Source organism: Salvelinus namaycush, chromosome 33 (genome assembly GCF_016432855.1).
Source record: "Salvelinus namaycush isolate Seneca chromosome 33, SaNama_1.0, whole genome shotgun sequence".
In the NCBI taxonomy this organism is placed as follows: Eukaryota; Metazoa; Chordata; class Actinopteri; order Salmoniformes; family Salmonidae; genus Salvelinus; species Salvelinus namaycush.
Genome location: NC_052339.1, coordinates 21,755,423 through 21,769,678, shown reverse-complemented (window position 1 = coordinate 21,769,678; position 14,256 = coordinate 21,755,423). Strand labels below are relative to the sequence as shown.

Below are 14,256 nucleotides of genomic sequence, written 5' to 3'. Positions count from 1 at the left end.
TAAAGTAACAAAATGTGGAAAAAGTCAAATGGTCTGAATACTTTACAAATGCACTGTACGCAGGACTACTCGGAATAATGGTCACATCCAGATTAATGTAGAAGTGTTTAGAAACATTATATTCTTATTTACAATAAAAATGACTCCAAAATGACACAATACATTATTTACCATTAATTTATTTTGGGCACAAAATAATCTGAAACAACCAAAACAAACAGCAAATGCATCCAACAAGTTTGTAGAGTCCCAAGCTTGATGTAATCACTGTACTTTAATACACATATACAGTGCTGTGAAAAAGTATTTGCCCCCTTTCTGATTTTCTTTATATTAGATCTTTTTGATACTGAACGTTATCAGATCTTCACCCAAAACCTAATATTAGATAAAGGGAACCTGAGTTTACAAATAACAACAACAAAAATATATTTATTTAATTAACAAATGTAACACCCAATTCCTCTATGTGAAACAGTAATTGCCCCGTTACTCAATAACGGGTTGTGTCACATTTAGCTGCAATGACTTCAACCAAATGTTTTCTGTAGAAGTTGCTCAGTCTTTCACATCGCTGTGGAGGAATTTTGGCCCACTCTTGCATGCAGAACCGCTTTAACTCTGCGACATTTGTGGGTTTTCAAGCGTGAACTGCCCTTTTACACTACCACCACCATGCTTGACAGTTCTTACTGTGGAATGCAGTGTTTGGTTTTCGCCAGGCATAATGGGGCCCATGTTGTCCAAAAAGTTATACTTTTTACTCATCTGTCTAAAAAACATTCTTCCAAGAGTCTTGATGATCATCCAGGTGCTTCCTGGTGCTTTTTGGCAAACTTGAGTCAACTTCTTGGATGAGATGGGTCCCATTATGTCTGGTGAAAACCAAACACTGCATTCCACAGTAAAAACCTCATACCAACGGTACCAATGGTTTGGGGATGCTTTGCTGCCTCAGGACCTGGATGACTTGCCTTAATAGAAGGAACCTTGAATTCTGCTCTGTATCAGAGAATTCTGCAAGAGACTGTCTGGCCATCCGTCTGTGGGCTGATGCAAGACAATGATCCAACACAAGTCTACATGAAAATGGTTAAAAAGCAACAAATGGGAAGTTTTGGAATAGCCTAGTCAAAGTCCAGACCTAATCCCAATTGAGATGTTGTGGCAGGACTTGAAACGAGCAGTTCATGCTTGAAAACCCACAAATGTTGCTGAGTTAAAGCAGGTCTGTATGCTTTCCCAATACTTTTGGTCCCCTAAAATGGGGGGTATATGTACAAAAAGTGGTATAATTGAAAATACCTTCAAATGAATGCTGACAGTCTGCACTTTAACCCCATAACCAATTCCAATGTGCTGGAGTACAGAGCCAAGACAACAACAATGTGTCACTGCCTCAATACTTTTGGAGCTCATTTTGTGTGTGTGTGTGTGTGTGTGTTCAAGGTGAACAAGGTCCTGAGGAACCATCATATTAAACCTCACTGGATGTTTGCTATGGACAACATCATCAGACGAGCAGTACAGGCTGCAGTCACCATCCTCATACCAGGTGTGTGGTTACTGCTAAAGCGCTCAATAAAAAAACTTGCTGAATTGTAGCAACCTAACCCTTCACCCCTGACCTTTAACTCTCCCTGTAGAGCTCCAGACCCACTTCGGCCCGGCCTCAGAGAGCGAGGGACCAGATAAGGAGGAGGAGGAAGAGGAGGAGGAGGCAGAGTTTGGCCCTGTATTGGTCACGCCTCCAGACGACCCTGCTGTGACCCCCGAACCCGTGGTGACCTCAGCAGTCAGTACGCTCAGCTCCGCCCTCTCCTCCCCGCCTCCGCCTCAGCGCTCACAGCCTCTTGGAGCCCAGTTGGGCCGGCTCAAACAGGAGACCAACCGGTGTGTGTGTGTGTGTGTGTGTGTGTGTGTGTGTGTGTGTGTGTGTGTGTGTGTGTGTGTGTGTGTGTGTGTGTGTGTGTGTGTGTGTGTGTGTGTGTGTGTTTGTGTGTGGGTTCTCACTGAGTCCTGGAATCCAAACATAATCAGTTGTATCACACACACACATAAATACTGTATTATGATATACACACACGCACACACACACACACACACAGATAAATACTGTATAGTGTATACACATACACACATACCAATGAAGAGAGGCTGAGGTTTCTATTTCATGTTGATCAAGAGTTGTCTTACCTACTTAAAATGAATGAACCTAAGTGCTTCAAGATAAGAGGGCTTGATGAATAGAGGATTATGAATGAAGTGGCCTTGTAGCACCTCGAGCCCAAGTAATGGAATAGAAGAAATATGTGGAATGGCTGTCCTGTTCTGCCCCCTGCAGGTTGTTGGAGGAACTGCTGCACAGGGAGAGAGAGTACCAGCAGGTCCTGAAGACAACACTACAGCAAAGACAACATGACCTAGAGCTGGTCAGGGTCAGATACAGACCCCTAGGTACACACACACACACACACACACACACACACACACACACACACACACACACACACACACACACACACACACACACACACACACACACACACACACACACACACACACACACACACACACACACACACACTGGTATCCCTGGTAACTTGTCTCTCCCCATCTCTCTCTCCATCTCTCTTTTTCTTTTTCAGACGTTCCTCCTCCCTCTATCTTCCAAGTCCCAGTTGACCACGAGCCTGATAAGCAGCTCACTGATTGGCTGAAAGACCAGAGTGCGGATGCAGACACCATAGACAAGGTTGATCCATCTACATTGTGTTTGTGTTGTGAGTCCATGGGTGAAATTGCCACGGGGGATGGGGGGACATGTCCCCCACAATATTCAGAACAGGTATATGTCCCCCCAATAATTTTTCCATTTGTCCCCCCAATAATTTCTTTAAAATAAATAAATGGGTTGGGGGCCCTCCAGATAGCATATGAACACGTCATAAGCGATGGGAAAATGTGTAGAATTTGAGGAAATTAGCCTTAACGATCGACTTTGGGCACAATGTGTCATTCTGGTAATGCGTGCTGCGACAGATGTAGTTTATTCGTTAGATAAGCTATTGATGTCATTTCACAGGATATGTTTTTGGATGGAAGCTGTAGAGATCGGCAAGAAATGTCACTTCTTTGGCCAAGTGTCTTATTCGTTCAATAGCATTAAATTACCTGGTATGATGGTGTATTGATCAGTTATACAGTTTAAATATGATATTTTTGCATTTCTGCACAAAGTAAACCTTTAAAGTAACTGTCCAGTGTTTACAGATTTCTATGAAATATGACCTATAACTAATTACAATAGATTTTCTTCCAAAAAATGGTAATTAAGTATGTTAAAAGCATATTTTCTGTGTTGGATTGGTGTGGGCGTACCCCAACAACAGAATGGCGTTGGCGTATACCGATCAATAAAAATATTCATGCGAGTAGACCGCTGATTGGCCAGCTCCTCTATGAGGAAATAGCAATCATTTTTTGAAATGGTCTGTTTGAGATATAATTTCGAGGTGGGGTTTTTTACTTTTTTTTTTCACCAATTTATGCATTGGCCACAAATACCAGTATAGAATGAGCCAAAAACTTTATTTGGGTATGAGTTAACAGAATATACATGTTTTGATGGACAGTTAATTTAAAACTGCAACAGTTTCTCTCAGCTTTATGGCAAAATTTGTAGAGTATCAGGAAATTGGCTTTAAAACTGCAAAATGTTCTCTCATCCTCATGGTAAATGTTAAGAATAGCATGAGATGAGCTATAAAACAGCACATATTTCTCTCTGCCCCATGACAAAATGTATAGAATTGCAGGAAATTTGCTTTAAAACTGCAATATTTTCTCTAAGACTCATGACAAAATGTTTAGAATAGCATTATAAAAGTGCAACAAAAAAATCTGCCCCATGGCAAAATGTGTTGAAATGCAAGTTAGCTGTTTGCACTTATACTTGGTTTTCAAAATACCCCTCCGTATACCCTTCAAAATAACCTTCAAGACAGGCATAATAAGTCATGTCAAACTGTGTAGAATTGCAGGAAATGCATTTTATATATATAAAAACAAATTCTGGGGGAGGACCCCCGTCTACTGTTTGTCCCCCCCCAATATCTACACCACAATTTCATCCTTGCGTGTGTCAGTGTTTATGTGTAGGTCGTGTTTTTATTGGTTATTGAGTTGAGTTTGCCATTGGTTGTTTAGTTTATTACATCCCATGTCCGCTCTTTAACTGTTGTATGTTCATATATCAGTTATATAGTTGCGTTGTAGTATAGTTCAGAGGAGGCTGGTGAGAGGAGCTATAGGAGGATGGGCTCATTGTAAAGGCTGGAATGGGATACATTTTATTTAACCTTTATTTTATCAGGGAGTCCTACTGAGACCAAGGTGTCTTTTACAGATGAGCCCTGAATTCATTACAGAAAATACACACATCAATATCAATACAAAATGCAAGCAGAAAGAAAAATGAATGGTATCAAATACATCAAACATATGGAAACCACATCTTTGACTCCTTTCCATGTATTCCATTCCAGCCATTACAATGAGCCCATCCTCCTATAGCTCCCCCCACCAGCCTCCTCTGGTATGGTTGTATACTGGTTATAGTATGGTTCTATGTAGTTGATGTTTCTGTCTCAGTTTGTAATGGAGGAGTACACGCTGAGCGATGTCCTTAATGATGTCACTAAGGAGGACCTGCGCTACCTACGCCTACGGTAACTACTCTGTGTGTGTGTCATTGTGTTTCTCTGTGTGTCATTGTGTGTGTGTGTGTGTGTGTGTGTGTGTGTGTGTGTGTGTGTGTGTGTGTGTGTGTGTGTGTGTGTGTGTGTGTGTGTGTGTGTGTGTGTGTGTGTGTGTGTGTGTGTCATTGCATGTATGTGTCCCTGTGTGTGTGTGTATCATCACGTAGTAGAACCTGTGGCAACACACTTTAAGTAATACTGTATTTTTGTTTTTCTCTCTCTCTCTCCCTGTGTGTGTGTGTGTGTGTGTGTGTGTGTGTGTGTGTGTGTGTGTGTGTGTGTGTGTGTGTGTGTGTGTGTGTGTGTGTGTGTGTGTGTGTGTGTGTGTGTGTGTGTGTGTGTGTGTGTGTGTGTGTGAGAGAAGGGGTGGGGTGCTATGTCGTATATGGCGAGGTATCCAGAGGCACAGAGAGCGAGAGAGGCTGACAAGGGATGACTCCAAAGATGACGGATGATGGGATACATGAACTACGACTGCCTTAACACACGCACACACAGAAATAAAATGAATAGAACGAGCGTCCCCATTCAAGTCAATGATGGCCTAATGGTTGGGCAGGCAGCCATTGCAAGTGTACCCATAGGGGCAAAGCAGGAAGTGAAAGCTGGAAGTGTACTCATCAATCTGTGTTGTGATTTGTTGAATCAACTCAACTGACATTACAAAAAAATACATTCCATGAGCCACATCAGTTAGCATCATTTGAATGAACATTCTATATTACCATGGGAATTATTGCATCACAATACCAGGTAGCCATTGCAAGTGTACCCATTATTACCAGTCAAATTGCCAAGGTTAGAGGTTGCAAACCCATTCTATTCATTCTATTTCTATGCATACACACACGCACACACAGACCAAACTGTTGTGTGTATGTGTTTGATTGAGTGTGTGTGTGATTGAGTGTGTGTGTGTGTGTGTTATGTACACCCCACGGGCTTCTTAGGTTTCGTCCCATGCCAAATTCTGCCTGCTCATTGGTCCTGTATTGCACCAGGAAGTTTGTGGCCCTAGCCAAGAGAGGCAGTGGGCATTTAGTTACACACACAACCAGTCTGTAATGTAGTGTTTGTTTTTTGGTCTCTCTAATTCTGTATAGTGAGGTGTATAGTATAGAGGTCTATAGTGTAGAACTGTGTTTGTAGTTAGCACAGGTCTGTGGCTTTTCATGTTTTAGTCCAGCTGTGTTCATGTTTCAGATGTCTTCATGTGATTTCAATGTGTTACTTTAAAGGTGCAATATGCAAGATTTACAGCTGTTCCAAGGTCATTTCAATAAATGATATATACTCATTGGTTCTTGAAAAATAAGCCTGTACTTGCATAATATTAAGAAACTATGCGGTAACCATGACTACTTTCTGGTACGTTTTTGTTCTGAGGGTTAACGAGAGATTAACCCTGAGATAAACATTGACCAGAGTGTTGAAGAGCAAACACACGCACTCCGAAAGGGAAACTCCTGTGGAAAGCATCCCCACAACATTCTGTAAACACACATCTATAACCCTCAGTTCAGATGCACTCATTATTAACAGAGACAACACTCAGTTGATTAAATAGATCAAGTAAGTTAAGATCTATAAAATGCAGACAGATATAGGGTAAAGATCAGAGGTCTGGTTGATGGTGTTGGTATGATGTCAGTAGCAGGGCATAGTGGTAGAAAAGGTGGGTAAACGCTGAACAACAGTCCAGATGACAGGCGGTAAGTAAGGCTAATACTGATATTGTGTAGTAGGTGATTGAATGCGATTCACCAAATAAAAAGGTGAATAAAGGTGTTTCCCCTGCATTACATCCCTGTGGGTCCAGAGTCATAAAGCCACATAGTCCTTATTTATGTTACTATTTTTAGACCTACAACTCTGTGGTTATTTATAGAATGTTGGATGTTCTAAGAATGCCCCTGATAACACCAACACCATCCCTTCCTGCTGCTGAAGATCAACTATCTCTCTCTGGATCTGATTACGCTTTACTCTGACCTTGGGTGATTATCGTGTGTGTGTGTGTGCGTGTGCGCGGTCTCAATGTGTCTAGGCCTTATAATGGACTTATGGTGTAGAGCCGTGGTTTAGTGAGTAACACTTCCGGCTCTATACACAAGTGCTATTCCCCACCGGAGATCGTGATTCAGTCCCTGAGTCTACCACTCACACTTTGACTCCTCCTAACCTCTTACCCTCTCTGTTTTCCTGATCTACAGTGCATTCGAAAGTATTCAGACCCCTTAACCCTTTCCACATTTTGTGACGTTACAGCCTTATTCTAAAATTTATGAAATCGTTTTTTCCCTCATCAATCTATACAAAATACCCCATAATGACAAAGCAAAAACAGGTTTTAAGAAATGTTTGCAAATGTATTAAAAATAAAAAACTGAAATATTCAAATATTTACTTAGTACTTTGTTGAAGCACCTTTGGCAGCATTTACAGCCTTGAGTCTTCTTGGGTATGATGCTACAAGCTTGGCACACCTGTATTTGGGGAGTTTCTCCCATTCTTCTCTGCTTATCCTCTCAAGTTCTGTCAGGTTGGATGGGGAGGGTCGCTGCACAGCTAATTACAGGTCTCTCCAGAGATGTTCAAGTCTGGGCTCTGGCTGGGTCACACAAGGACATTCAGTCAGTCCCAAAGCCACCCCTGTGTTGTCTTGGCTGTATGCACTGGATCAGATTTTTATCAAGGATCTCTCTGTACTTTGCTCTGTTCCTCTTTCCCTCAATCCTGACTAGTCTCCCAGTCCCCGCCACTGAAAAACATCCCCACAGCATGATGCTGCCATCACCATGCTTCATCGTAGGTATGGTGCCAGGTTTGCTCCAGACGTGACGCTTGGCATTCAGGCCAAAGAGTTCAATCTTGGTTTCATCAGACCAGAGAATCTTGTTTCTCATGGTCTCAGAGTCCTTTAGGTGTCTTTTGGCAAATACCAAGCGGGCTGTCATGTGCCTTTTACTGAAGAGTGGCTTCCGTCTGGCCACTCTACCATAAAGGCCTGATTGGTGGAGTGCTGCAGAGATGGTTGTCCTTCAGGAAGGTTCTCCCATCTCCAAAGAGAAACTCTGGAGCTCTGTCAGAGTGACCATCGGGTTCTTGGTCACCTCCCTGACAAAGGCCCTTCTCCCCCGATTGCTCTAGGAAGTGTCTTGGTGGTTCCAAACTTCTTCCATTTAAGAATGATGGAGGCCACTGTGTTCTTGGGGACCTTCAATACTGCAGACCCTTCCCCAGATCTGTGCCTCGACACAATCCTTGTCTCGGAGCTCTACGGACAATTCCTTCGACCTCATGGCTTGGTTTTTGCTATGTGGGACCTTATATATAGATATGCCTTTCCAAATCATGTCCAATCAATTGAATTTACAACAGCTGAATTCCAATCAAGCTGTAGAAACATCTCAAGGATGATCAATGGAAACAGGATGCACCTGAGTTCAATTTCGACTCTCATAGCAAAGGGTCTGAAGGTATTTCAGTTTTTTATTTGTTAATACATTTGCAAAAAAATCGAAAAACCTGTTTTTGCTTTGTCATTATGGGGTATTGTGTGTAGATTGATGAGGTAAATCATTTATTTAATCAATTTTAGAATAAGGCTAACATAACAAAATGTGGAAAAAGTCAAGGGGTCTGAATACTTTTCGAAATGCACTGTATCTTAACTACAACATGTAATTTATGTAAGGTGAATCTCCACTCTCCTAAAATAAAAAATAAAGGCCTATGAATGTCTTCATTAAGTGTCACCATATCTGTTGAGAATAGAGACAGCAGTTCAGCTATTCATAGATAGCTCAGCTTTTATAGCCTCTCTCTGCACGGAAGTGCAGGGCCTCTGTCTAAAGTTTCCAATGTTGGGTCCCTATGCCGGTTGGATTTCATCACACACAATAAAACGTGTACATACACACTTTATCATGCCTACACAGGTTAGAGTTCAGGTGAGTCCACCTACACAGGTGAAACCAGTGTTCGAACTACTAATTCGCACGCACACACTCTCTCTCACACACTCTCTCACACACACACACACACACACACACACACACACACACACACACACACACACACACACACACACACACACACACACACACACACACACACACACATGTACACTCCCGGTGTGGAGGAAGAATGATGCAAGAAGATGTTGTAGGCTATAAACACATCTACAGCATGTTAAATCAGCCATTGTCACATGACCCCATGACATGAAACTGAACATGACCTTAATCCTTAAGAGTCCATTGATGCACTGGTGGGTCAATCTAAGTGACATAATACAGAAATCCCCATCAAAATCTGCCAATTTAAGATAGAAATACTCTACATGACCAAAGGTATGTGGACACCTGCTCATCGAACATCTCATTCCAAAATGATGGACATTAATATGGAGTTGGTCCCCCCTTTTCTGCTATAACAGCCTCCACTCTTCTGGGAAGGCTTTCCACTAGATGTTGGAACATTGATGTCGGGACTTGCTTCCATTCAGCCAGAAGAGCATTATTGAAGTCGGGCACTGATGTTGAGCAATTAGTCCTTGCTCGCAGTCGGCGATCCAGTTCATCCCAAAGGTGTTCGATGGGGTTGAGGTCAGGGCTCCAAACCCAGATTTCTCCGTCGGACTGCCAGATGGTGAAGCGTGATTCATCACCAGAGAATGCGTTTCCAGTGCTCCAGAGCCCAATGGTGGCGAGCTGTACACCACTCCAGCCAACACTTGGCATTGCGCATGGTGTTCTTAGGCTTGTGTGCGGCTGCTCGGCTATGGAAACCCCTTTCATGATGCCCCCGACGAACAGTTCTTGTGTTGACTTTGCTTCCAGAGGCAGCTTGGAACTCGGTAGTGAGTGTTGCAACCGAGGGCAGATTATTTTTTACCTGCTACGCACTTCAGCGCACGGCGGTCCCGTTCTGTGAACTTGTGTGGCCTACTATGAGAAACCATGAGACATCCCAAAAATCGGTCTTCTATCGAAAACGTCTGTACGGTTTGGCCTCCACAAGTGTCAATGGACTCGTCTGAAGGTAATCCATACAAACAAATGGAGGTAGTTTTGTGCCAATAAAAATAAGGGGTTGAATATATGTCAAATATGTGTAAAAAAAAAGATGTATATATTTCCTGAATATCTCCTGGATATAGGACAGACACTTCAAAACCTTATTCCTTATGATTTATTTTTTGATTGTCTTTTTTGCCATTTATGAATGCATTATTCAATGTGTTTCCCCCTGGACTTTTAGAGGTTAAACTGATCAAACCTGAACCGGATGAACATAACGCAACCTCTGTCAGAAGCTTAGCTTTTAGTCTGAACTGACGTCTAATTGGACGAGTAGAACAGGGCTGCCAAATCTGGTCCTGGAGGGACCAAACACTTCTGGTTTTCATCCTCTCCTAATAAGGGACTAATTCAGACCTGGGATACCAGGTGAGTGAAATTAACTACCAGGTAGAAACAAAAAACAGAAGTGTTTAGGCCCTACGAGTCCAGAATTGGGCAGCCCTGGTCTAGAAAGTAACCTGGTTGTAATTGGGTGATATGATGTCTTCTCAACCAGAACACCATTTTACTACCAGAAGATGATGTCATTATGACACTGGACAGAATAGCCATGACATCAACTCCCATTCATTGAACTGTTTTCACACTCCTCAGTTAAGATTGTGCCGTTCTACTCCCACACTCTGCTCACATTCCAGTCCTATCTTTCAGTGGAAGGAAATATGATCATTAACCTGCAGTCAAGGAGGAAGTGGAGAACAAAAGTAACTTTCTCTGGCAGAGCCCACATATGAGCATACCAACAGTCCTTCAACAACCTAATAACCCCACTTGCACACCCACAGTTCCCCCCACCTCCCCACCCCCTGACAATACTTTCCATGGCATTGCTATCACCTGTTGGGAAACTCCAGCCAGTGCCCTACTTAAGGAGCTCCAAATCCCAGTCAGAAACACAATCTCTCTCACTCTCTCTCAACTCTATTGAAAAACACTTTCTCTCTCGCCCCCTTTCTCAGCATCTCTTTGGGACCCATCTGAAGATTAGGATGATAAGCTGTAGAGTGTGTGTCCTGGCTGCGCTGTTCTCTCTCCTCATCATCACCCTCATTCCCACCACACAATCGGGTGAGTGCCAACACACACACATGCTATATATGCACGTGAACCTTAGTACAAATACATGCACGCAATGTCTCTTGCTGACACACAGAAAAAAAAACGTATGTGTTTGTGTGTAGCGGACTGCTGTCTGAAGTTCACTCAGCGTCCGGTGCACTGCCGATTGCTGAAAGGCTACACCTTCCAGGACATTACTTCCTCGTGTGACCTCAACGCTGTCATGTGAGTCATCCTCCAATCACATCCTAGCACATTGGGTGTAGAATAGTGGCTGGTATTTCCTTGATTCCTCTTATCTTCTCCTTCTCCAATGCAATCGGAAGCAAGGAGAGAGGATCCGAGGAAAGACAATTGACATTCAGTCACTGTGTGTGTGTGTAATGTGTGTTGACATTGTACTGTGTTGTTGCAGCTTCCAGAATCGAAGAAACAAGTTTGTGTGTGCTGACCCCTCTATAGACTGGACCAAGAGGGTACTACGCTGTCTGCGGTGAGTACACTTGTGTATGTGTAGGCATGTAAGCATTGAAAATTGGTGTGTATCTTTGTCTAACTCTTTGTGTGTGTGTGTGTGTGTGTGTGTGTGTGTGTGTGTGTGTGTGTGTGTGTGTGTGTGTGTGTGTGTGTGTGTGTGTGTGTGTGTGTGTGTGTGTGTGTGTGTGTGTGTGTGTGTGTTTTGTTCATAGCAAGCGTCAGGAGAAGAAATCCCAACTGAAGAAAAGGGTCTGAACTCATGTTGCCGTGGAGAGGGCTTTCATTACAGAACACCATGTAATATATTATTGATATAATGTTATATTTTACTGAGACAAACAGCAATATATCTCAATATACAGAGAGATTCATGAAGGTTAAGATGCTGAAATCATTTAATATAAGGGATTATTTTTCATCATATCTGTGATTCTGAGGTAGTTTGAGTTTCATCTCAGTTTGTGTATAATAACTGTATTTATCATCGTTGTTGTTCTGTTTTATAAACAGCAAGTGTAGTATTTCTGATACGCATATAGATGTTTTATAAACAGCAAGTGATACGCATGTAGAAACATTAAAACATAGTTTTCACACAGAGTACAACAGAATATTTTTGTGTTGATGTTTCATATCCTCTCTCCGATTGAAGCCAGAGAAACCTTTTAACTTTGTATTTCCAAAGTGTCCAAATCTGAGTTTTACTGAAGTGTACTTACTTTAAGCTCAGAGCTATGAAATAGATAATAAAATGGGTATTTGAAATACTGTACTCTTATTGTATGTGTACTAGGCTACCGGTATGTGACAACAATATAAAGCTAAAAATGCCATTATCATCCACACAAAACATTTAAGAGTGTAGGGAGGGATATCCAACACAGACGCATGCACACATGCATGAATAGGCCTATCAATGGTATGCTTATTTTTGCTTCCTTGTGTCCTTTAAAAAATATATATTTTATTTGATAAATTATACTTTTTTGCTACCTTGTGTCCTTGTTCACCTACCTACTATCTACAGCAGTCACTATAGAGGGCTTGTAGTTGCGTCACAAATCACCTAGCAACCGTACCAAGCGCCACACCGGAGGACCAAAGTCCTCCAATCGCCCACCTGGCTGGATGCGTGTTGCTACCACCGGAAACTTAGGGAAGATTGCCCATTATTTAGTTTTTCTAAAGATCTAGAAAACGGAGGAAGTGGAAGAACCTATTCAACTAAGTAAATATATGTTGATCAAAAACGATGTATTATTAACTAGCTTGCTCCAGAAACATAGTCTGCAGGCTAACTCAAATGAGCTGCTAACGTAATGTTCACTAGTTAGCTAACTGTACATACTGTATAACTAGCTAGGTGAATTAAATATAACCAGCTTGCTAACTTCATTATTAGCTATTTAGCTATCTTGATGTATCTATCGTTGTAACTCCAAATGCATTTGTAGCTCGCAAACAGCTATGGAAGAGGGTGCAATTATTAGTTAGCACTTCCAGCTGTCAGAGACGGGAGAGTAGACTACTCTGGATAGGGCAGGTAACTTTGTGTGAAGACATTATAAAACAATTCTCCAGTTCCAGTCCCTAGCGATAAAAACTGAGGACAGAGATATACAGTGCAAAGTATTCAGACCATTTGACTTTTCAAGAATTGTGAAAATGTATTAAACATTTCAAACTGAAATGTCACATTTACCTAAGTATTCAGACCCTTTACTCAGTACTTTGTTGAAGCGCCTTTGGTAGGCTGGACACATGACATTTTTAACAATGCTTTTTTTCTGATACAAACTAGTTCATTGCATCCGCGGTGGAGCCCAGTTTCATAATATTAGCATATGTCCCATCTGTTTGTCATAGTTTTTAAGTAATCACGAAAAAAACAGGCCTTATTTTAGGGCATTTTCACCCTGCCAGCTCCTATTAGTTCTATTGAGCACAGTGGCACCAACTCGCCTTCCGAACGTTCTATTCACAGTTTATTGTTGTACTTCACAATGCCTGCTTTGCTATTGTTGGCAATGAGACCTGTCCATGTTGTTTGTAGTTAAAATGTAAACAAACAAAAAAATGACTCCTGTAACTCTGAGGTCGTCCCATTGTTTACTATAGGGAAATACAGGTATGTCTGTCTATTTTGCCAAATATCTCGCAATGTGTATATTTAGATTTTTCCTTAATTGGACACCATTTAAACATGAGAATATCCTCTTTCTAATTGTGTAAGGCTGGGCACCGTACTCCGTTGTCATCAAACGCTAACCCAGAAATACCTTTTGCCCTTGGAACACTGAGCTCCCACCATTGTTTTCCTCCAGTCAAAACAGGCTTGCGAACGTATCGATTCCATTGCTATGGGCTTGCGCTAGTGTTCCAGCTTAGCCAATGTTTCTTTTGACATTTTTCAGCCTTGGGTGAATTTTGACTCGTTCTATTGTCCAGCCTATTTTTGGCAGCGATTACATCCTAGAGTCTTCTTGGGTATGATGCTACAAGCTTGGCACACCTGTATTTGGGGAGTTTCTCCCATTCTTCTCTGCAGATCCTCTCAAGCTCTGTCAGGTTGGATGGGGAGCGTCTCTCCAGAGATGTTCGATCGGGTTCAAGTGCGGGCTCTGGCTGAGCCACTCAAAGACATTCAGAGAATTGTCCTGAAGCCACTCCTGCGTTGTCTTGGCTGTGTGCTTAGGGTCGTTGTCCTGTTGGAAGGTGAACCTTCGCTCCAGTCTGAGGTCCTGAGCGATCTAGAGCAGGTTTTCATCAAGGATCTCTCAGTACTTTGCTCCGTTCATCTTTCCCTCGAGCCTAACTAGTCTCCCAGTTCCCTGCTGCTGAAAAACATCCCCACAGCATAATACTACCATGCT

General features: G+C 42.2%; 2 protein-coding genes across 2 annotated transcripts in view; both read left to right on the top strand.

Moving 5' to 3' along the window:
• The window catches only part of map3k15 (mitogen-activated protein kinase kinase kinase 15), a 33,276-nt gene extending 28,542 nt beyond the window's left edge, over nt 1–4,734 (top strand). The window contains exons 24-28 of the mRNA XM_038972687.1: nt 1,450–1,555; nt 1,647–1,893; nt 2,345–2,457; nt 2,649–2,755; nt 4,654–4,734. Of these exons, the coding sequence (XP_038828615.1) occupies nt 1,450–1,555; nt 1,647–1,893; nt 2,345–2,457; nt 2,649–2,755; nt 4,654–4,734 (654 nt within the window). The remainder of the gene's footprint in view (nt 1–1,449; nt 1,556–1,646; nt 1,894–2,344; nt 2,458–2,648; nt 2,756–4,653) is intronic.
• A 6,021-nt stretch (nt 4,735–10,755) lies between these two features.
• Nucleotides 10,756–12,125, top strand: ccl20b (chemokine (C-C motif) ligand 20b). The gene is made up of 4 exons (XM_038973201.1): nt 10,756–10,915; nt 11,029–11,131; nt 11,322–11,399; nt 11,596–12,125. Exons 1-4 carry the CDS (start codon nt 10,837–10,839, stop codon nt 11,636–11,638), a joined length of 303 nt encoding a protein of 100 aa, XP_038829129.1. The 5' UTR covers nt 10,756–10,836; the 3' UTR covers nt 11,639–12,125.
• The last annotated feature ends 2,131 nt before the right edge of the window (nt 12,126–14,256 follow it).

Excerpts from the sequence above, each read along its gene's own strand:
- ccl20b (XM_038973201.1), top strand. The coding sequence starts at position 10,837 with ATGATAAGCTGTAGAGTGTGTGTCCTGGCTGCGCTGTTCTCTCTCCTC. Across the intron at positions 11,132-11,321 it reads TGTGACCTCAACGCTGTCAT|CTTCCAGAATCGAAGAAACA; the intron begins GTGAGTCATCCT and ends GTGTTGTTGCAG. Across the intron at positions 11,400-11,595 it reads AGGGTACTACGCTGTCTGCG|CAAGCGTCAGGAGAAGAAAT; the intron begins GTGAGTACACTT and ends TTTTGTTCATAG.